The 21,779-nt window shown below is 34.7% G+C and overlaps 2 protein-coding genes across 6 annotated transcripts in view; one reads left to right on the top strand and one right to left on the bottom strand.

The window, feature by feature from the left end:
• Positions 1–3,005, bottom strand: part of LOC123531517 (E3 ubiquitin-protein ligase E3D-like) — a 53,439-nt gene extending 50,434 nt beyond the window's left edge. The window contains exon 1 of the mRNA XM_045312560.2: positions 2,900–3,005. Within this exon, the coding sequence (XP_045168495.2) occupies positions 2,900–2,985 (86 nt within the window). The 5' untranslated portion in view covers positions 2,986–3,005. The remainder of the gene's footprint in view (positions 1–2,899) is intronic.
• A 1,284-nt stretch (positions 3,006–4,289) lies between these two features.
• The window catches only part of LOC123531300 (integrin alpha-8-like), a 92,028-nt gene continuing 74,538 nt past the window's right edge, over positions 4,290–21,779 (top strand). For 2 of the 5 annotated variants that reach the window (XM_053518427.1, XM_053518428.1), the window contains exons 1-3: positions 4,292–4,791; positions 8,031–8,152; positions 14,041–14,144. In XM_053518427.1, coding sequence (XP_053374402.1) covers positions 4,553–4,791; positions 8,031–8,152; positions 14,041–14,144 — 465 coding nt within the window. In that variant the 5' untranslated portion in view covers positions 4,292–4,552. Of the gene's footprint in view, positions 4,792–8,030; positions 8,153–8,269; positions 8,294–14,040; positions 14,145–21,779 lie in introns of those variants that run through there. The other 3 variants (XM_053518431.1, XM_053518429.1, XM_053518430.1) reach the window with 3 other exon arrangements.

The raw sequence follows: 21,779 nt of genomic DNA on the forward strand, positions 1-21,779 counted from the left end.
AATGAGTGTAAATGATCAGATGCTAAAGTTTCGAACAAATCCGTTACATGGCCAAAATCTGATTATCCACCTTTAATAGTAACAGAGATATTTGACTTTATCAATTTTTTTTTGTAAAGAATCTAAGTTAAAAAGGGGCATAATTCTGTCAAAATTCAAATCAGAGTTATGGGGATTGTTTCTTCTGGTGTGGACTTTGATGGTAAATAGGTATTTTAAGTTTCAAGTCAATAGCTTTGATAGTAACAGAGATGTTTGACTTTATCAAAAACTTTACCCAAAAATTCTAAGTTTAAAAGGGGCGTAATTCTGTCAAAATTCAATTCAGAGATATGGGGATTGTTTCTCCTGGTGTAGACGTTGATAGTTAATAACTCTTTTAAATTTCAAGTCAATAGCTTTGATAGTAACAGAGATATTTGACTTTATCAAAAACTTTAACCAACGGCGACGCCGACGCCGGGGCGAGTGCAATAGCTCTACGTTTTCTTCGAAAAGTCGAGCTAAAAAGGAATAAAAAAAAAAATATTTGTGGGGAGGGTTGGGAGGGGGAGTGGGTGTGACCAAGGCATGGAAAAGAATGAAAGAAGTTTAATGAAATTCTTCCAATTGGTTGGTTTGTTATGTACAAATCTGTGGATTTTTAAACAATTAAAGGGCAATAACTCTATGGAAAATTGACCAATAAAAAAAGAAATTGATGGACATCATCAAAGTATGTTGGTTCATATTTATTTCAAGTTTGATGAAATTCTACATACTTGTTTCTGAGAAATGGATGCAGACATGTATTTTTCATTAAATCAAGGGCAATAACTTAAGGGAAATTGACCAATCCAAAAAAAAACTTGATGGGCATCATTGCAGTACGTCAGCTCATGTTTATTTCAAGATTGATGAAATTCTATCTGCTAGTTACTGAGAAATGGCTGCGGACGGGCATTTTTGTGCATTTTTCATTAAATCAAGGGCAATAACTCTAGGGGAAATTGACCAATCAAACAAAAAACTTGAAGGGCATCATCGCAGTATCTTGCTTCATGTCTATTTCAAGTTTGATGAAATTCTACCTGCGAGTTACTGAGAAATGGCTGCGGACGGACATTTTTCATTAAATCAAGGGCAATAACTCTAAGGGAAATTGACCAATCAAAAAAAAACTTGATGGGCATCATCGCAGTATGTTGGTTCATGTTTGTTTCAAGTTTCATGAAATTCTACCAAGTAGTTACTGAGAAATGGCTGTGGACGGAAGGACTGACGGACGGACAACGCCATTTCAATACCCTCTTCCCGATTTCATCGGCGGGGGATAATAATTTTAACAAAGAACCAGTTAGCAAGTGAGATTCAAGAGGATGGCTAAAAAACTGAACGACTAAAAGGAAGAGACGCGATCATCGTTAATTAATTATTTTAAAAGGATTAAAATAACCTATTATAAGGGATCATTAAGAATAGGAAAAGTTTCTTGTTTAACGTGGATAGTCGACGAAATTCCCCCCTTGAAAGGATGAAACAACTTATTTCTAGCTGAGCCCATGGCAGGCATCATATGACAGGTGTTAGAGGCCTGTACTGGTTCTAACCAGGAAAGGCAGCTTTGCATGTATCTGCGCTATACATTGGGCACGTTAAAGAACCAGACTGTCTATTCGCAAAGAGCTAGGCTAAGTTAGCCGGACAAGTCTGTATCTAAAAAGGATTTCTCTCTATCTGTTCTGGGGGCTTTATCTCACTCTGTCCCTCTGGTCAGATCCCTCTGTGTCTGTACTAGTAGAGGATGAATTTCGCTCCCTGTGTGGCTGCGTTTGCTATATGTAAAGCGCCTTTGAACTTGTATATCATGGAAAGGGTGCTATATAAATCTGGTATAATAATAATATTTTAATTATTTACCTCCCCAGCATCCAGTCTAGGCTGATACTGCTGGAAACAGTACCAATTTAAGTAAATCACCCAGCACTGAACACTAGTCGGGATATCAGCCGTGACCGGGAATTGAACCCGGACCGCTGGCATTGTAGTCCAATCCGCTAACCACTGCGCCACTGACTCCCCTTATATTTGTTATTATATTAGTTAAAAAAGTTATGTTATCATTGAATGATCAGAGTGACATTATCGTCATTGGTGTGTTTAAAATTAAATGGTGTGTTTATAAATTCTTAAAATAAGGTTTTTAATGATTTGTTTGATGTTTGTTATATATTAAACGAATTTTAAAACTACTATAACTATCCTTTATATACAGTTTATGAAAGATCCGGCTACCTTGACTAACATGTTAATATACGATATGTATATATAGAGCCGGCTTTCCTAGCCACTGCCTATCTAGTTCTGGCTACCATAACTTAACTGGCGCTGTTTTTAATTTCTGATGGTCGCATCCATTAAATTATGGAGAAACCCTATTTGGTTTAAAACTAACCAGTACCAAACCGCAACATCTCGCACAATCTCTCGTGAGAAACTGATGACGTCATGAATGCAACAGTTCAGAGAATGTGGTTATTTTTGAAAATCAATATCAAAATTTTACCCATTTATGTTTTTAATTTAATCATAACAATTTTAGATAAAATTCATAAAAAAACATACCTTAGAAGGTTTAAGTTCTCAGAAAAGGTCAATAAATAACGATTCTATACCGCCGATTTGCATTTCATTAGATGAAATTATAGCGTGACAGACTTCTGGCACGATTCCTGGTTAGGTTTCAGTACGGGATTCGTTTCAGCTCAGAGATCCGTAACAACATATAAACATCTCTGTGCTGAATTTTTTTAGCTATCCAGAATCCGATTCCTATCCGAAACACGTGATTTTGAAACTATATTAGGAGTACATGACTATATACAAAAAAAAAAAGACACTGCAATTGTAATAAAATTACCAGTTGCTTTCAAGAATACAGTTTAATATATTCGACGAACTGCTCCATGTAGCAAAAAACTTTGGAAAATTGTGCACGCTGTCCATATTATTTTGATCGCCTCGTTTTGAAACGAAAGTTGAAAAACGGTGAATTTGGTGATTTCTAACTTTGTGACGATTACTTTTCGTGCAGTGGCGTACTTGGGTGGAATCCATTGACAAAATTGAGTGACATATTTATCGCAGGCAGACAATATGTTGCTTGTTTTCCTTCACAAAATATATCTTTTCTCAGTACAAATAGATTGTGACTGCGAGGATCAGGGCATTGACTGAGAAGTCTAGAGTTTCAAACGAAATGTAATGATACGCGGGATAATTAAAGAAAATACCTGTGGGCAATTTTTGTGACAAACATATCATACAATGTTGATTTTTGTAAATGTGTTCGCGAGACACCACCCAAAACTTTTTAAAAGCTGGCAAACAAAAATATGAAGATACTTCAGATGTTCTGAAATAAATAAAACAAAACAAAAAAGCTTATAAATGACGCGTTTTCACATACACATGTAGGCCCTACACATTTATTTCCATATAAATCAAAATTAAGCTTTAGAGAGACCCAAAGCGTAAATTTATATCTTTATCAGCTAGATATTTAGGTATAAAAGTGCACAGTACCCTCTCTTCGACCACAAAAATCAAAGAAGCTTTTTATAAGTTTTATAAGATTTATTTCAAGTCTGTTAGATCTAATTGGCAATCAAAAATAAAATGTTGGTAAAATATTGATGATTTATGCTTTTTAAGAAGCTGTCATCACTGCATTGATCGATATAGTTGATTAAAATGACTGTCTCTTTTTGTTTACCGAATACTTGAATTCCACTCCAGTAATTAACTATGTCCATGTTGAATTTATAGATCTTTGCTTGAATCGACAGTCACTTGAAACTGAGGCTGTGTTTGCACGCCTGCTTCATCTGTTGGTACAATTTTCACATGGATACCGCGAAATAAATACTAGTATGACATATTTGTTGCAGGTGGCAGACTATTGAATTTAATTTACATCTTTAATGATGTTTTTTGTGCTGTTAATTATTTTAATTCAGCTAATAAAAATGCTTAAATTCTGGGGCAATGATAAAGTACTCTTATATAATATCATCTAACTAGCAAATATGTTTTCATCAACAATTTAAAAGTCAGGAAAATTAAGTTCTTATAAATATATTTAAAAAGTGAACTGTTCCCTCATTGTGTAATAAATTGATAACACAAAACGCATCTAATCTCAATCAGACGATAAGCGCGCAACAGGACGAGTCTATTGTAATACACAAAGGGTATTTTCAGCGCAGTTTTCCGCAGGGGGTATACGATAAGCATATACCAAATGGACTAGTCCGTATTACCACGGCTACTGATGTTGCAGTAAGAAATCTGGAGCGTGTTAGAAAAGCCGAAACGGTGTGTGCTATTAATAACTTGAAGAAGTTTGTGGAATTTATTTTCTTCGAGTCGTCATGGATATCAGAAAAGTTGGAGTGTAGAATTAAAGTGTTATTATTATTTTTTGTATGCTGAAATGTAGTGAGGGATTTTTTTTTTCATAATCTGAAAATTTGATTGTCTTTTAAAGTTTTATTATACAAGGGGTATAGAAATGATGGAAATGTTTGGATTAAGCTTTTCAGATGCCTGTACTATGTGCTCGTTCCACAGGAAATACTTAAGAAGGAGTGTATGTACTGGAATAGGAATAGCTTTCGTGTTATTTAGTGTATTTTGTGATCTCGCAGTGGCTTATAATATAGACCTGTCCACCGCCACTATACATTCTGGGGAGACTCGAAGTATGTTTGGGTTCACTGTGGCGCTGCACCAGGACCAGGGATCAAAGTGGTAATAAAAACAGCGATTTTTGTGATTTTTTTTTAAAGTTTTTTTTTTGTCTTCTTACATAAATACAGGCATGTGAATGCGAGGTATAAGGTGATCTACAGCAAGTAACGGAGAAAGGGTGTGGATAAGGGCGGATGAGGGACAGGGAGGACAAATGAATGAATGAACGAATGAACGAGAGAGTGTCCAAGCTGGACTATCCACGAACAAGCATTACGAATTCAAATATGACTGATTGATAGATTTTAAATGAATGAGTTAATGAATCGCACTATCAAAAATTAACGATGAATCAAACACATTCGGATTCCAGATCGGAAAGATTTTTGTAAAACATTACATGAATCATATGGCTGTAGGATATTTGAATTCTTTGGTAATAGATAAAGGAAGACGTAAAAATGTTTATTTATTTAAACAAGATAAAATTTTCAAGATAAAATTTAATGTACTTTTAAAACGGTTGTTTTCAAAGCTATATGTTGGGACATTCTCTGATGTTTAAAGCTGATTGCAGCAAGCTACTTGGTCGTGTTTGTAACTCAGTTGGTCTATGAAACATCATGAGCACAATTCGTTAAAATTGGATTTGATGCGTTAAATTTGTTTAGCATTATTGTATCAAATTCGCATTTTTCATCAACTATTCAAGTGGCCCAGAACGTTTATTTACGTATACTTGTTACAGTAGTACATGCTATCGAGTTTCATTTGATTAGTGAAAATAAACAAGTTACGCAGTTTGTATAGATAAAAGATGATTATTTGACACTTTATGGTTCCTAGTAATGTCTGTATATATATATTAATTTACTGAAAGGTAATCATAACGTGAGGATTACAAAACCACACTTACAAGGGCTATTTCAAACTGCAGTGAATATGGATCAAAAACTGTTTCTGCTTATATTTTGCTAATAAATTACCAGACTCTTTCACAGCCCGCTAGGCGGTGTGACATCCCGATGGCTTATCTACTAAAAGGGATATTGAAAGTCTTGTTTCACTTCAGTTTAATTGGTATAAACTTTTGATCAAGAGTTAGAGACACCTCGCCAGTAGGAATTCTTTGGTGGCAAATAGTGCCTTCCATAAATATATGATGACAGTACAGAACGTCAAAGTATCGTTTTAGATCTATAACACATCCGTCAATATCAATTTAGCTACTGATGATACTGTAAAGAATTTTATTGAACATGTGAATATTCTTTTTATATCAGTACGGCATGTTAAGTAGTGAAGCATATATCAAAGAACAGAGTATGTTTACCCATGAATGTTGCTGACTCATGCACAAAAATCTCCCATGCTCGTAGGCGATCTGTTTAATATAACAGTCGTTCTTTATCATGAAAGAAGGCACAATAGAAAATACATCTTTAAATACGAATGAATCATCTGTGAACGTTATATTCATTATGTAATAAAGGTATATACCGTATGACTGAGCTACCGTTCTCTTGTTATTATTTGCCACTGATAATCTTCAAACGATCCTATTTATAAATAATAACACACTATTATTCGTCAACAACCTGCATTTATCATAATATGATATCACCAGGTAAATCTGACAGTACAACAATTTTGTTAGAAATTATATATTTTCTCTCACACGATATCCCTCTTTTCTGTAGCGAAAAAAAAAAATCAACAAAAAAAAAAAAAAAAACACCTTTAATTGAAAAACTAATTGGCTTTATGCTCATGTACGCTGCAAATATTTGGAAACGTGAAATATAGTAATAAGTTTAAGTTATAAATCAAATATAGTGAAAACAATTTTTAAAGCTCGTATAAATTAATCTATGTCACATACATCTATGAAAACTTTTCTATAGGTGTGTTCCTCTCAAATCTCTCTTACAGAAACAACTGAATTATTCTTGACTTTCATGAATGCCTATTCAAAACGATGATATTTTGTAAAATGGTACAAAGCTATATTGTGAAACAGGGCATTCAATGATGAATTAGTAGTTGTTTTTACATTATCAGGATTTTACACTCTCAGTCTGGCGGAGAAAGATAAACCTCTTATAACTGAAAAAAAGAACAACGTATTTTGGTTTTGAATTTCACCTGCATTTTTTCCCCCTGCATTTCTTTGTTACGTGGTATAAGCGCAATAATTCATGCAATATTTTTCTTTGTAATTGGTCATTTAACAAATGACATGTGTACGGTGTAGTGTCCCCAGGGGGTGATGGGGATGTCACTATAAATAACAGTGTCTCGTCACACACCATTATACATCAACCCGGTACTAATTAGGCTCCTGCTGTGTGTACAAATGAGTGGGGTGTGGTCCATTAATTTTTTGATGCAGGAAGACAAAATTTTATTTACGTAAGAGATAAGGTTTTATTACATTTCGGAGCACTAAATTTAGAGTTTCAGTATTGCCCCGTAGTTGAAACCACGGTCTGATCTTCAGGGGTTGATTGGAGAAGAAAAGAAAAAGATACACGAAATAAATAGAAATAGCTGAAACAAAGTCATGCTGTTAACGTACGATTGTTCAATGCACGGTTAATGGTATCGCGCGTAATATATATCAGCGATCCTTATAGTTTGAGTATGGGTAGGGCGTAGGCCTATGAAGGGATAGGGTGGTTATTTTGGCAGTGGTCATCGATTAGATTGATCAGTTTGATATAAAATAACAAGTTAAACTTGTAGGGCCTATTCATGTATTCTGTGTTGAACCACCAGCCGCCAGATTGACCTTAGTATCTGACACACGATGTTTTAGTGATAAGACACTTGGTATAAGAGGATTAGGTTTAACTATATCCTGATTTGATAATCACTTTAACAAACTTTCCTTGATGAAAGTAACTTTATCATCTCTTTTTATCACTGGATGATCAAAAACAGATAATTTTTTAAGTGTTTACGATGGAAATTGTGTGCAAAATCTGCACGTGGAAACCACTGTTTGAAAGAATTTGCACAAGGACGTTCCGCAACTGTCAATTAACGCACTTCCCGACACACACATACAAGCACGCACGCACAATAAAGGGAAATAATTCAAAATGAAACCATGTTACCGTCGTAAAGATATGATAGAGTAGACAGACATAAGTGCAACTTAAGAACAAGGCTTCGTGCACCTGCCCCCTATCTGAGAAATTTAAGCTGAGTCTCTCTGCGGTCACGTATGTATCGATATTATTCTTATTTATCTATTTCACTCAATTGTTTTAACTCATTCCTGCAAAATATTCTAGGTTGTTAGTTGGTGCTCCAAAAGCTTCTACCAGACAGCCAGGCGTAACTCGGGGAGGTGCAGTGTTTCGGTGTCCAGTAGATTCCGGTAGTTTTTGTCAAGAAATTCCATTTGATACAAAAGGTAAGTAACTTCCACAAGTAAACGACAGAAGGCAAGGCCTCTGATCTTCATGTGTGAATCATACGCTGACATTGAAATAATGACACCGATTGGTCACGTGATACAGAGGCTGCACGGGGAACCGATAGGGAAAATTAATGTGTAATATATTGTAATTTACTGTTATATATGCCCAGGGACGTCAATATATTTAAGAAAGTAATGGTTGGCAGCGTAAATGACTAAATCCTTAAATAAATCGGGGGTCTCACATCATGTTTCCATTAAAACGTCCTACTTTCGATTTCGTTTATGCACGGTATCCCTGTCATTCAGCGCAATTTTGCCTCACAGGATCCCTCTTGACTCTGCACCCGGCCACAGACACTTGTGGTCTGGAACCCCCAACCCCTCCAGCCCAAACTACTACGCACCTGTATATATTTTTATCATCATCATTGTATATCCAGACACAGACTATAATCACAAAAGCAATGTTAAACTTATTTGAACTAATTTGAAAATATATAGGAGAGATGGTGTTTGTATACAAATTCTATTTTTAGAACTGATAAGACAGTGATCGGGTGGGCAGAAGCCGTCCATGTTTTTTGTAAACAGTGATGTTTTTCTAACGGTCTAAACTTTCTTAAAACACAAATTACATAAATAATTTTTTGATCAATGGAAAGGTTAAAAAACAAGCAATTTATTGATTACTTTTAATTGTTATTTCGAAATAAAATGGATTAATTATGAACGCTTAACTTACACTGTTTTTCTAAAGGTTGTGAAAATCACTACGCCGCTTTTAAAATTATATGTCATTTAAAACGGTTATTGATTGTAAAAAGATATTTGGATACAAAAATATGAAGATTGTTAGTATTTCAAATCTTTTTGAATTTTGAAAATCCATAAATGAGCAAAAAAGTTATTAAAAATTAAAAATTCTGATTCAATACGCAAACGGTGTTAAAATCATTTGTTTTGCCAACCACCAGATAAACAGATGTTAACGCGTGACGTCACGGCGATCTCTCCTATATAATCTCCCACTAGCTTAAAGCTAGTGGGAGATTATATATATTTTCAAATTAGTTCAAATAAGTTTAACATTGCTTTTGTGATTATAGTCTGTGTCTGGATATACAATGATGATGATAAAAATATATACAGGTGCGTAGTAGTTTGGGCTGGAGGGGTTGGGGGTTCTAGACCACAAGTGTCTGTGCACCCGGCACGGGAACCCGCTCGGACACAATTTTCTACCGGTACCGGCGCCCTCCATTTAACTTTTGTTAGAATTATGAGATGGTATTCGTATTTAAACTGGTCTAGGATCACGTGTTTTTACAGACATTCTGTAAATGTATGGACAATCCATAAATTTAAGATTTTCCGTCTATAAATTTAAAGACAGGGTGTATGAAATCTGTCAAAATTACAATAAAATTATAACAAAAAGGTTCAGTCTTGCAATTTATTTCATTATCCTACTATTACTACTATTTAATTGTTTATTTTATAATAATCCTGACCATGTGAAATATTACAAGCTTGCACTGTCTATGCTAATGGTTTAAGGAGGAAAATTCTGTAACAAAATTATAATACAATGTCAAAAATTAATAAAATGTTTGTTGAGAAATCAGCAAAGTTACATTTCCGAGCCTAAAAACTTTTCAATAGGACTTTTTGTATAACACTGCAGACGTAATTTGTCATGCATAATAATTATTACTTGGTTTTCAGATATCATAGATATATCTTACAATTGTACTTAAATGTATGAAACTATCAGTTATTCCATGGTAACAATGTTGTAGAAAATATAATCCAATCGAAATCAAATAATTACACTTAGTTAGATCCTACGCGTTGTGCCCAGGTATGACACCGGTACAAGTCTTACGATACTCATGTTACAGTATTTGACAACCAATTCACAGTGAGATAAATAATTGCTCTTTCTTTATAATTGGTGATTACATATTTTTCAGTTACCTAAAAGGTAACTAAATTATATGTATTCTGTTTCAGAATACCTGAAACAACATTCATAAAAATTATCAAATCAAGATTTCAGTGTAATACTTGGTTTTAGATGTCGTTAAGATATATCAACAATCACGCTACGCTTTTAGCTCGACTTTGCGAAGAACAGGTAGAACTATTGCACTCGCTGTTGCCGTTGGTTAAAATTTTTGATAAAGTCAAATATCTCTGTTACTATCAAAGCTATTGACTTGAACTTAAAATAGTTATTTACTATTAAAGTCTACACCAGGAGAAATAATCCCCATAACTCTGATTTGAATTTTGACAGTTATGCCACTTTTTAATGTAGAATTTTTTGGTTAAAGTTTTTGATAAAGTTAAATATCTCTGTTACTATCAAAGCTTTTGACTTGAAACTTAAAATAGTTATTTACTATCAAAGTCTACTCTAGGAGAAACAATCCCCATAACTCTGATTTGAATTTTGAAGGAGTTATGCCCCTTTTTAACTTAGAATATTTTGGTTAAAGTTTTATAAAGTTTCAACTGGCATAACTTATTCAGAGAATAGTAGAGCGTGCTGTCTTTTTGGACAGCTCTTATTAATATTTGTCTTATGGTACAATGTCTACACTAGGAGAAACAATCCACAATCTTTTTGAACAGCTCTTATTAATATTTGTCTTATGGTACAATGTCTACACAATGTCTACACTAGGAGAAACAATCCACAACTCTGTCAAATTTTAAACTCTGATTTGAAATTTGACAGAGTTATGCCCCTTTTTAAGTTAGAATATTTTAATTAAAGTTTTATAAAATTTTAACTGGCAAAGCTAATTCAGAGTCTGAAGCACTGAGAAAAGTTGAGCGTGCTGTCTTTTGGACAGCTCTTGTTAATATTTGTCTTGTGGTATAATGTCTACACAATGCTAATGTTAAAGTCTGAAATTTTCGTACTTTTGCACTTCGCCATTGTGAACTAGCACTTTGCCATCGTGATTTCACGTGTCACACTTCTTCATCATGGGCAGGCGATACGCGAAGTGCGGGATCACAGTGGCAAAGCTCAAAATCATGATGATGAAGCGCAAAATTGAGAATTCGCTTCGCCATCGTGATCTTGTGCTTTGCCACCATGATTTCGCGCTTCATGCTTCAATGGCTTAAATGGGCAGGTGCAGATACGCCAAGTGCTCTCAGCACCATCGTTACCTTGTGCTTTGCATTTCTCTAGAGAAAGCAATGCATGTGTAGCGCAAAGCACGAGATCACAATGGCGAAACTGCGAAATGATTCAAAAGGTGTAAGAAACATTTTGCAGAATATTGTTTTAGTTGAAAAAAAGATAATGGAAATACTTATAACGAAGTTGACATAATGAAGATGTTCCTGACTTTTGGTAGAATGCAAGATATCGGTTTCATATTTGGTACATTTGTATCAGTATCATGAAACTTAGCATGTCTTTGTTGACTCATATTCAGTTTCAAGTTATGGCAACTATCGTATATATACTTATAGACATATATCTCTTGAATGATTTATCCATCATAATGATATTTTGAAAACTTGTGTGTTCCTACCAACCATCTGTATATTATGCGCAGACCTAGTAAAATAATACATTTATGTAAAAGATCAAGAAAGAATAAGGTTTTCTTGCAATGTTTTTGTTTCAAATACATGTCAGAATGCACCATTTCCCATTCTCACATTAAAAAAGAAATCAAGGGGAGGATGCCCCGACCCCTCCCCTCATTACATCTGTGTGCTATAAAGAATGCCCCAGCTACATGCCTGCCAAGTGTAAATAACAACTATTTTTGACGTTTTTTGGCTGTATTAGCTCTTCATCACAGATACATATATGTAATAAAGTAACTTAATAGTTTCAGTTGTGCCAAGTTATGTAATAAAGTAACTTAATAGTTTCAGTTGTGCCAAGTTATGTAATAAAGTAACTTAATACAGTCGGAACTCGGTATCTCGAATTTCAAGGGACCGTGTTTTTTATTTCGAGATAACCGAAATTCGAGTTATGAGGAGAGACGTATATGGACGAAATAAGTACACATTAGGAAAAGATTTCATAAAAAACTGTTTCCTTGATGCCTTGTATACGCTGTCGGTACTTTACGCATAAACGATTCCGTACAGTTTCAGTTTTTCGAAGAATAAAAATGATACTAACCTCAAATGTTTTTGAGGCAAGCTTCCTTTTTGTACCACGTTTCTCTCCCGGGGTACTGACATTCGATCTAACATTTTGAACGAATGATGCTTTCCCCTAAGAAGTTAATTTCTATACAACAACAACACCAACAACAACCTCTAATTAATCATTATCAAATATCCCAACTGCTAATTAATTCTTTAGTCAAATTAAAAGCAATTTTTATAACGTCTCAAAAACAAATGATTGCTGATTAAAGATATCTAAGGTTTACATCAAATAATTATCATTATGGCACGTGCAAACAGGTATGACATAATTTCACTTTGATAATCGCCGCACCTTTGATATGTCGGCATCGCGGCTTTCTTGTTAGGCAATAAACATGGACATTTGTTAAAAACCAACCACATTCACAATGAAATGTGTGAAATTCTATGGCATATTTTTCTCAATTCGACTTACCGAGTTCACAATGCACTAGAATTTTATTGACGGGTCTGAAAATCTCTTTCGACACATCGGAAGTCTCTGTAAGTCAAATTTTGACGTAACCGAAGTTGAATTAGATATATAAAGAAGGAAATTTGACGGGGCTTGAACATTTCTTCGACTTAAGCGGAATTTCGAGGTAAGCGAGTTTGAGATACCGAGTTTCGACTGTAGTTTCAGTTGTGCCAAGTTTTGGCCCTAGTTGTGTCACAGTGTAGGACTTGAATATTAAAATGGGGAGAAGTGTGTAGGTGGCCCGGTAGCTCAGTCGCTAGAGCATCGGAACGGTATTCCGAGGCCCCGGTCCGAGTCCCAGTCTGGCTGCACAATTTTCTCTCTGTGACATTTGGCGCTCAACATGTGACTGACATATACTCCGAGATCATGTTCACCTTTCTCTGTCCCATTAGAAATTTTAGGACGAATTTCATACAGTGGGGGAATATGTCACGGTATAGGACATGATTATTAAAACGGGGAAAAATGTGCAGCCAGACCTGGGATTTGAACCCGGAGCCTCGGAATACCTTTCCGATGCTGTTAGTACCGACTGAGCTATCTGGCCGCATACACATTTTCTCCGGTTTTAACCTTTAGCCTGATGGCGGCAAATATTTCTGCCTTTGCGACCAGTGCAGACCAAGACCAGCCTGCACATCCGTGCAGGCTGATCATGGTCTGCACTGTTTGCTATTCAGCCAGTAAAATTGAATGATGGACCAGTCCAATTTAGAAATTTAGCAGGGTAAAGGTTAATATTCAAGTCCTACACGGTGACATTTAATTGTTTGACCTAAAGTTGTCAAATAGTGAAGTCTTATAAATGGACAGCTCTTGCTGTAGCTTATAGCTAGAACAGAATATATGTTCTGCCCAGAATGCAAGGGTTGTGGGTCGGGTATGCTTAGTATACCCTTTTAGTTTATTTTCTGTGTAATATTAAAAGGGTGTTAGAGCATTTATGAGCCCATGTAGAACCAAAATTATGTTTTCAAAACCCGACGGTACTTGGATCTAGTGCCAGTAGCCAGATGGATTAAAGCAATGACAACTATGAAATATAAGTCAACTTGATATACTGTAAGGCTAAGCTAAAAGATTAAATATTTTTCACAAACATAGCTGATTTGATTGTAATATGATGTGTGTTTCAAAATTATTCCACTTTATATTCAGTATAATTTATGTCTATATTCTATTTGTTAATGACCAATTGTAAAGTTGACCTTTACTTTTGTAGGTAATGGCATTCGGCATAATGGAACACATTATGTAGATGTTGAAGATAAGTCAGACCAGTGGTTTGGGGCCTCCCTCTACAGTTCGGAAAATGGGATTATAGTGGTACGTACCTTAATCTGCAAAAAAAAACTTTAATATATAAATCTAGCATTTGACTGGCATGTATCAGTTTATACAGAGAACCGGGATGGCGCTGAGTGTTTTCAGGAATACAGCAGATGACAACTACAATCAGCATTAACCTAATACCCAGCTAAATTTCTATAATGAACTTGTCCATCTTTCAACTTGGACAGTACCATAAACTGTTAAAAGGGGTGCTTACCAAAAAGATACTGACTGAAGGGCGAACAGTGCAGATCATGATCAGACTGCATGGATGTGCAGGCTGATCATGATCTACACTGACTGCAAAGGCAGAATCAATCATGTCCAGCATATTAAGGGTTAAATTTTATAGTGGTGATCTGTCTCACTAAGATGATTGGATAGTGCAGTTTGATAAATATTGATTCTTTGAATGTGTTAAAACTGTATGGGTCAAGAAATTGGAATTTTACGCAGCTTTAGCAGTAATATTGTGTCTCCATGCATATACATCAGGAGATATTTATTTTGTCTTGTCTTTCTGTATTCCCATCTGTCTGTTAATCCATCTAAAACTTCTGGTAGATTATCAAACATTGTCCAACTTTTGTTGGACTGTAGTTTTTCAAGTTTCAGTGGAATGAGTTTTGGTGCTGTTACGGTAATTTTTGAGTGTGAGGTTTCAGAACTACTTTTTTCTATAACAATAATGTTCTTTGAACTGTTTTTGGTTAGAAGGAAAGCTAAGCATGATATTTCAGAGCATATTTCTCTAGAGGGCTATTTTATATATGTGTAGTGTTACTTGAGCATCAATTAGTGTTAATTTGAGAACATACATTGAACATCTGGTTATGCATTAACCTTCATTAACTTTGTAGTACTTGAGAAACTTAATCTGAGAAAGAAAAATATGGGTTTTCAGCTGTTCAGTGAGAAAAAAACTGACCAAGGTTTTCAGCAGGAAGCAAAATAGTGTACATGTCGACTATAGTCAGTTTAGAGTGGTATGAAAAGTCTCAAAAATATTTTAGAAATTATCAAAATCTGTGGGGCAGCCTCTTAATGATCAAAATGTACACCTTAGTGTATAGCCTAGTGTATGTATTTGAGTAGCCTTTTGACAGAAAATGGGTACAACTCAAGATTTGTATAAATGGTACCAGAGTCCTCACATTTGTGAGGGGGGGGGGGGGGGAGGGATCAGGCCTGTAACCACTAACCAGGATTCTTTACAAGTGGCATTTTTGTGGAAAAATGGAATTTCTTTCAATATGATTATTTCAATCAGAGCAATCACTTCTCTATTTGTTTTGTTTTTTTTACAGATATTTAACACTGGTAACCAGTTTCTGTTTAAAGAAGATTTTTGAAGTTTTTCACCAAATTCGTGAAGTGGTAGCTTTAAATTATTGCTGGTTCACTGCTACTATTTATATTATGTTATTGATTTTGATTTATTAGTTTTGATTGGCATATAATCATGTAATATGATAGGGTGATTCTGGATCATTACAGAAATGATTATTTCTCCAGAAACCTTCATCTTAATTGTTTGATTTCTTCGGACATGTAATCATTAGAAATGGTTTTGATTACATTTAATTGCCTTGTGGATTTTGTGGTGCAATATGGCCTTGAAAATATTATTAGTAGTAACAAGAACAAAGGGATGATTATGACCCATTCTGAAATAATTGATATTGTTTGAAAATTTGGAACATGGAAAAATCCGATTTAGATGTAATCCATCATTTATAATAACGCAAATTAGTAGAATATGGTATTGATATTTAGGATGTTGTACAGTTAGATGTAGCGGGCCAGTTGTTGTAGCGTGAGCTTATTAAACTTCAAACTGTAAAATCAGTAATATTTATGTGTGGCTAAATTTCATACATTTTATGGTTATATCATTATTGACTAATAAATAAAATTGCTGTTCCTTTTGTAATTTCGGAATTCAAGAACTCATTTCTCAGTGAATTATTTGATTTGGCCCAAACCGCAAAATTTCATGCTGACATAATTAAATTTTACAGTCTGGATACTGTGGCACTCAAATAACATAATACATGTATTTAGAAGAAGAAGAAAAAAAGCAAGAGTATTTTGCACAAAATTTTCTTCATAAAAGGTCTATGACTAGTGATTTAGCTTCTTGAGTGCTTCTATGCTGACAGACCGTCTTTACATCTTTTCCCTAAATCACTCGCAGTTTCTGCAAATACTGCAGTGATTGGAAATGATTTTAATTTAATAGAAATATATTATCGTGGCAAGTCTGAAGAGGGGAAAAAATTTTGAGCAGGCAAAAAATGCCTTACAGAATTATTTTGAAGAGTTGAATATCACATTTTCCTTGTGCTGTGAGTTTTTGTGCATGAAATATTGCAACTTGCATAAATTGTCTGGTACGTTTATTTCGTGGAATCAGGAAATTCGGCAATTATGATTGCATGCGAATTTTGGTAGTAGAGTCTTCCTTCGGGCTATAAATCAACTGAATAGAGAAAGGCTCTGTTATGACAGATTACCGTTATGGTTAGATAATGGCATTGTTTTCTGTATAGGACAGGAAATAAGGGCTAGAGAGGCTGGAGCCAGACTTCATCGTATTTTATTTATGAATGTTGATTGGCGACTGGTTACATTAATGTTTTGCATTATTGTTTTGACTGGTTTACTAGTGTTGTTGAGATATTTATCTTCTACTACTTTATACACTGTGTGGCAGTCACGATGTTGATGGTTTTGATAATGATGTGTGGCACCAAAGATGCTGGTGGTTTTGATAATGATGTGCAGTAGGAAATAGGTAGATAGAAGTGGTGTGTCAGAGTGCACTGCTTTACATAGTGGAAGCTTGATTCATGGTTAATCATGCAGTTTGGCACACCTCTGCTGCAGCTGCAGCTCTCCTGTTTATTAATATTAATATAAAAATGTGGTGTCGTATTGTTCAAGGGCAGTAACTCACTACTGGTAAATATTTTTAAGGCAACTATGCAATCATGTAACTCAGACAACTTTGTTTAAGGAACTGCAGGATGTTTATTTCAAATTCTGTTTTGTAAGACAGACATAAGCTGATATTGAGTCATTTAATCAAATTTATGAAAGTACAAACAACATTGTTCACCATACCAGCAGGAAAGTGGTAAACTCCCTTCCCTAGCATAATCTGTAAAACCACATTTCACCATTATGTTGTAGTGTGGAAATGAAAAACTCTCTGTTTCCTACAGATTACAAATATAAGACAGTTGTTCACTTGTCTGTCATAATGTGTTTATTTAGCAGAGAAAAACATACATACAGTAGCACCATTTGTCTATATCCTGGCTTATGATAGATTAGATGGTCTTGTAACTCCAGATGCTGTATTGTAGATGTATCTAGTAAAGTGGAAGAAATTTTTGCAACTGTTAATCTGAAACCTTGAATTAAATTTCTTTAAATAGCGTAAAACTTAGTGGTTTTGGCAAAAATGGCTGTATAATGAATGTTAATTTAGGTCTGAGACTTTCACAGTTAACTAACTGGTAGAAGATTTTTGCTCTTTAGGTGGCTGATTCAGTAATGAAATTAAAGCACAAAGAAATGCTTTTCTTCTTATGTTCCTTAAAAATAGCTGTTTTCTGTAGTAGATACATAATATACAACCTAAGAACTATTTTTCGTAATTGCTTCTTGCTGAGCAAAACTCATGTATACAGATCTTTGTAAGTCCACTTTCGCTGGTATTTGAACCTAATCCTCTGGGTTAAGAGTCGGACCCTCTACTCTTGTACCAACATGCCTCCCAAGTGAGATAACCTTTGTGAATTATTAAATACCAGCATAGGCTAAGCAATTTTGTAATTACCGCTACACCAAATCACTTTCTCATAATAATAGAAAGATGATTTCTTGCCATCTTTTTAATATAATGATGAATGGAACTACTTTTTTCATGGGGAATTCTTTGAGAAGATGTAGGTCTTTTAGGCCTGCTGTTGTTTTAGAATGTAAATTGCAGGAGGCCAGCTGTTTGATTAATTGGGGTTCTGTTGTTCATTTCATTACATTTTCTCTCAAATAACAGGGTTATTTTGTGTGATCTTGAGGATTTCTGTAATTGCTTGAACTTCTCACTGTAAAATAATCCTCAGCTGTTACCGGCCAAGTTACTTATGAAAATTTTAAAAGCCTAAAACTATTTAAATTATTTTTATTGAAAGAGGATGACCCTAGGTGTCCCTTTGGGCATTATTCAGGCACAGGTTGCAGTCAGCTAGTTTGATGGTTCCACACATGGTGACTCAAGCAGGACTTGAACACCTAGAGGTGAGAGGCAAATGACTTGCAGTCAGCGACCTAAGCCACTCCGCTCTAGCTGTTTATACTGAGCTTAGATTTGTATTTGAGTGTTTTGGTAAATTAGAACAATAGCAATTTCTTAAACCCTGTTGTTTATCAGACCACTTGTTGAAAGAATCTCTGTTGAGTTATACAGTATTTCCAGTAGACAGTTAAATGTCAGTAAAAAGTAATAACTGTTGGGATAGATTACAAGACAGTATCTAGTAAGTTCAGGTTGTATTCATGTATTTCTGAGTGTTTTCCCTATCTTCCAAGAAACATATATTGCAAATTAATCTAAGGTGTATATTTCAGTAATAAAAATACTTGTTTGAGACAAGAAACACATGCTTTTGGCGCACAGTTCTGTCAGCCTGCCATGGGGTTCCAAATTTGTTTAGAGAAATTTCAGATTGCTTTCTTAGGTTTTGGGTAAGTTTAAAATTAATGTGGTCTAAATATTAATAGTACCAGTATAAGGTTTGTCATAAAAGTACGAGCAGGTCCTTACACATTATAAAGCCTGTAAGGTATCACACCACTAACATTTTATTAAGAGAACGTTATTTAAAGCCAGTGATATATTATTTAATAATATATAAGGAACATTTGCAGTGAACTTTGTTGACATTCTTCCATACTACACTATTTTCATACTCTAGCTTCCTCACTCTTATAAACTGAAATGCGTAAGGGTTACTGGGCAACTGACTACTTCGTCCCTTTAAAGATAGAAGAAAAAGGACATAATTATATAAAATTTGACAGTTTCAGGAGGTTTCTCCTATGAACGAAACAAAGGGACTGAATACAGGGTAGGGAGGAGGGGGGACTTAGGCCTTCTGCAACATTGCTTTGATGTATCATTTTCCTTTCCTGTAGCAGATTCCCAGAGCTAAATAATGAAAGGATCCATTCCCTGCAATTAACTAGACTGAAACAATTAACTGTGAAAGTAGCCATAAAATGAGTATTGTTAAAGTGTTTAGGAGGTTAGCACCCCATTGTGTTGGTCTATAAACCTATCATTACTGATGATGCATCTTATCACAGAGGATTAACCCTGGCAGCAAGTTCAGGTCACTGCATGTAACAGGAGTGGAAGTTTATCACTACTACTCATCAGCGGCCAGGTGGAAGCTTGTCACTACCTTTCAGCTGCTGCAGCCACAGGTATGATAATAGCCAGGTGAGGCCATAGTGCACTTTCTTGTGGCAGAAAGTGCTGGAGCTTTGACAGCCATTGACTTTGAAGTCATTTTTGTAAAAGATGAAATTGGCTTTAAGATTGTAACTTGCTGAATTCCAAGAGCTTTCGGATAACCTCTTGCCAGGGTGGTGCCAACAGCCCAGTTGAATTGTCAGGTTGTTTTACTCTCATGCATCATGTACCATCATTAGATTCAAAACTTTTTACAAGTGTTAAGACAGCTGTTTGGTTATGGAATTTTCTGTTTTATTTATTACTTTAAGTATGAGCGCCTTTATAAAATGATACCCTGCCATTGATATGACCACAAATTGATATTACTTTTGCTAGCTGCTAAAACTCATGAGTTATTCTAGTAAAAACTAAATATTTACTTTGGATGACTCAGGAGGGGACAGCTTGTGAAGAGTAACTGTGAAGTTGAAGAGTCAACCATCTGATACCCAGAAAGTTGTTATATTTGACAAGCTGTTGTAACTGAACAGCTCAGGTCAAGACAAAAAGTAAGACTGTTGATCAACGACCATCTGATACCCCAGAAAATTGTTTCATCAAAGTCATAATTTTACAAGCTGCTGCAATCAATGTTAATGACTTAGCCCTGACTTAGTATCTTAGACAGATCTTGTGTTTAAAGGTTGAAAAATAAATTTCATGGTCAGTGCACACATTCCTTTATTAGACTTTAAAAATTGCTTCAGATTTTACTATGATATTTTAAAGAAGCAAATGAGAGATGAGAATTATTTTGATCATGGAACTTTTATTGAATGAATTTGTAATATTTGTTGATGTCTGAAATATTTTGAATGAAGGTGAGAAAATGCTCATCCCCCTCTCCCCCTCCCCCTCCCCCTCCCCACACCCTCCATACACATACTTTTCATTTTTTAAAGTAAAAATACCGTCTTTTAAAAGTGATAATTATCTAATGTATTAATTGATGAATAATTGAAAATTACATCTCGGATGTGTTTGGAAAAGAATCACGATATGCTGCATTTTACAACAGAAACAATACATTATTTCATGTTAGCCTAAGGGGGTTAAATTACAAAAATAAAAACCAAATTAAAATATTGATTTCACTGTTACTGTACCTTAAAACAGCTGCAGAATACAGGTGATATCACATTTACTGTCAGAACGGCTTCCCCCCAATGAAGCAAAGGATTATGAATATTAATGTTTTCATTAAAAAAAAAACTATAAAAAAGTAATTAGTAAAAGGGTTATTTGTGAAATCATATCATTTTGCAGGCACAAAATTTTGTGGTTTTAGCTAAAACGGCTATTTCATGGGAATATGGATTCACAGATTTCAATCTTAAATGAATAGAAATTTTACCAGTTCACTGATACTAAATGTCATGGATTGACAAACTACAAAGTCACAAAAATTAATCACCTATGAATAAAAAATTTAATTTTCTTAAAAAGTGTTCTTTTCAGGTAACCAAATTCTACCTATAAAATTAGCCAGACCTTATTTTTTTTCTCCAAGTCAAAAAATTAATATTCATATTTTCATTCCTTGATAACAATATTTTATCACTTTACTGTGGAATATCAATGCCATTTGCCATAATTAACTTAAATAGCATATAACCAGCGTTTACTTATGGACCTTTACTTATGGACCGGTTCACCTTAGTTCAAGTTCATAATTTTATATTACTTGAATTGAACCATTACCTTGATAACAAAATTGACGAAACATGTGTATAGAAAGCCTTTCCTTTGCATTTTTTGACACGTGTTACCAGAAACACATCTTTTTTTCTCAATGGCATAACTGTTTATTATGTATGAATGTCTGGAACAAGAATTGTAATATTTTTTGTTGAACAGAAAAAAGCAGTATTATAATATTAAATGTTCATAGAGTCATGATACAACTGTGACTTGAGTAGGTACTATTTTTTTGCTGTAATGAAGTTAACATGCACAGTTTGGTGAGAAAACTGTAGACAGTAGACTATTCATCCAGTTCTAATGTCTTGAAGTTACCCACAGGAAGAAAAAATATTTTCACTATCTGTTTATATGATGAAGCTGATGAGTATTGTTTGCAGGAGTCACTCTAAGTACTGTTT

This window comes from Mercenaria mercenaria, chromosome 11 (assembly GCF_021730395.1).
Source record: "Mercenaria mercenaria strain notata chromosome 11, MADL_Memer_1, whole genome shotgun sequence".
Taxonomy (NCBI): Eukaryota; Metazoa; Mollusca; class Bivalvia; order Venerida; family Veneridae; genus Mercenaria; species Mercenaria mercenaria.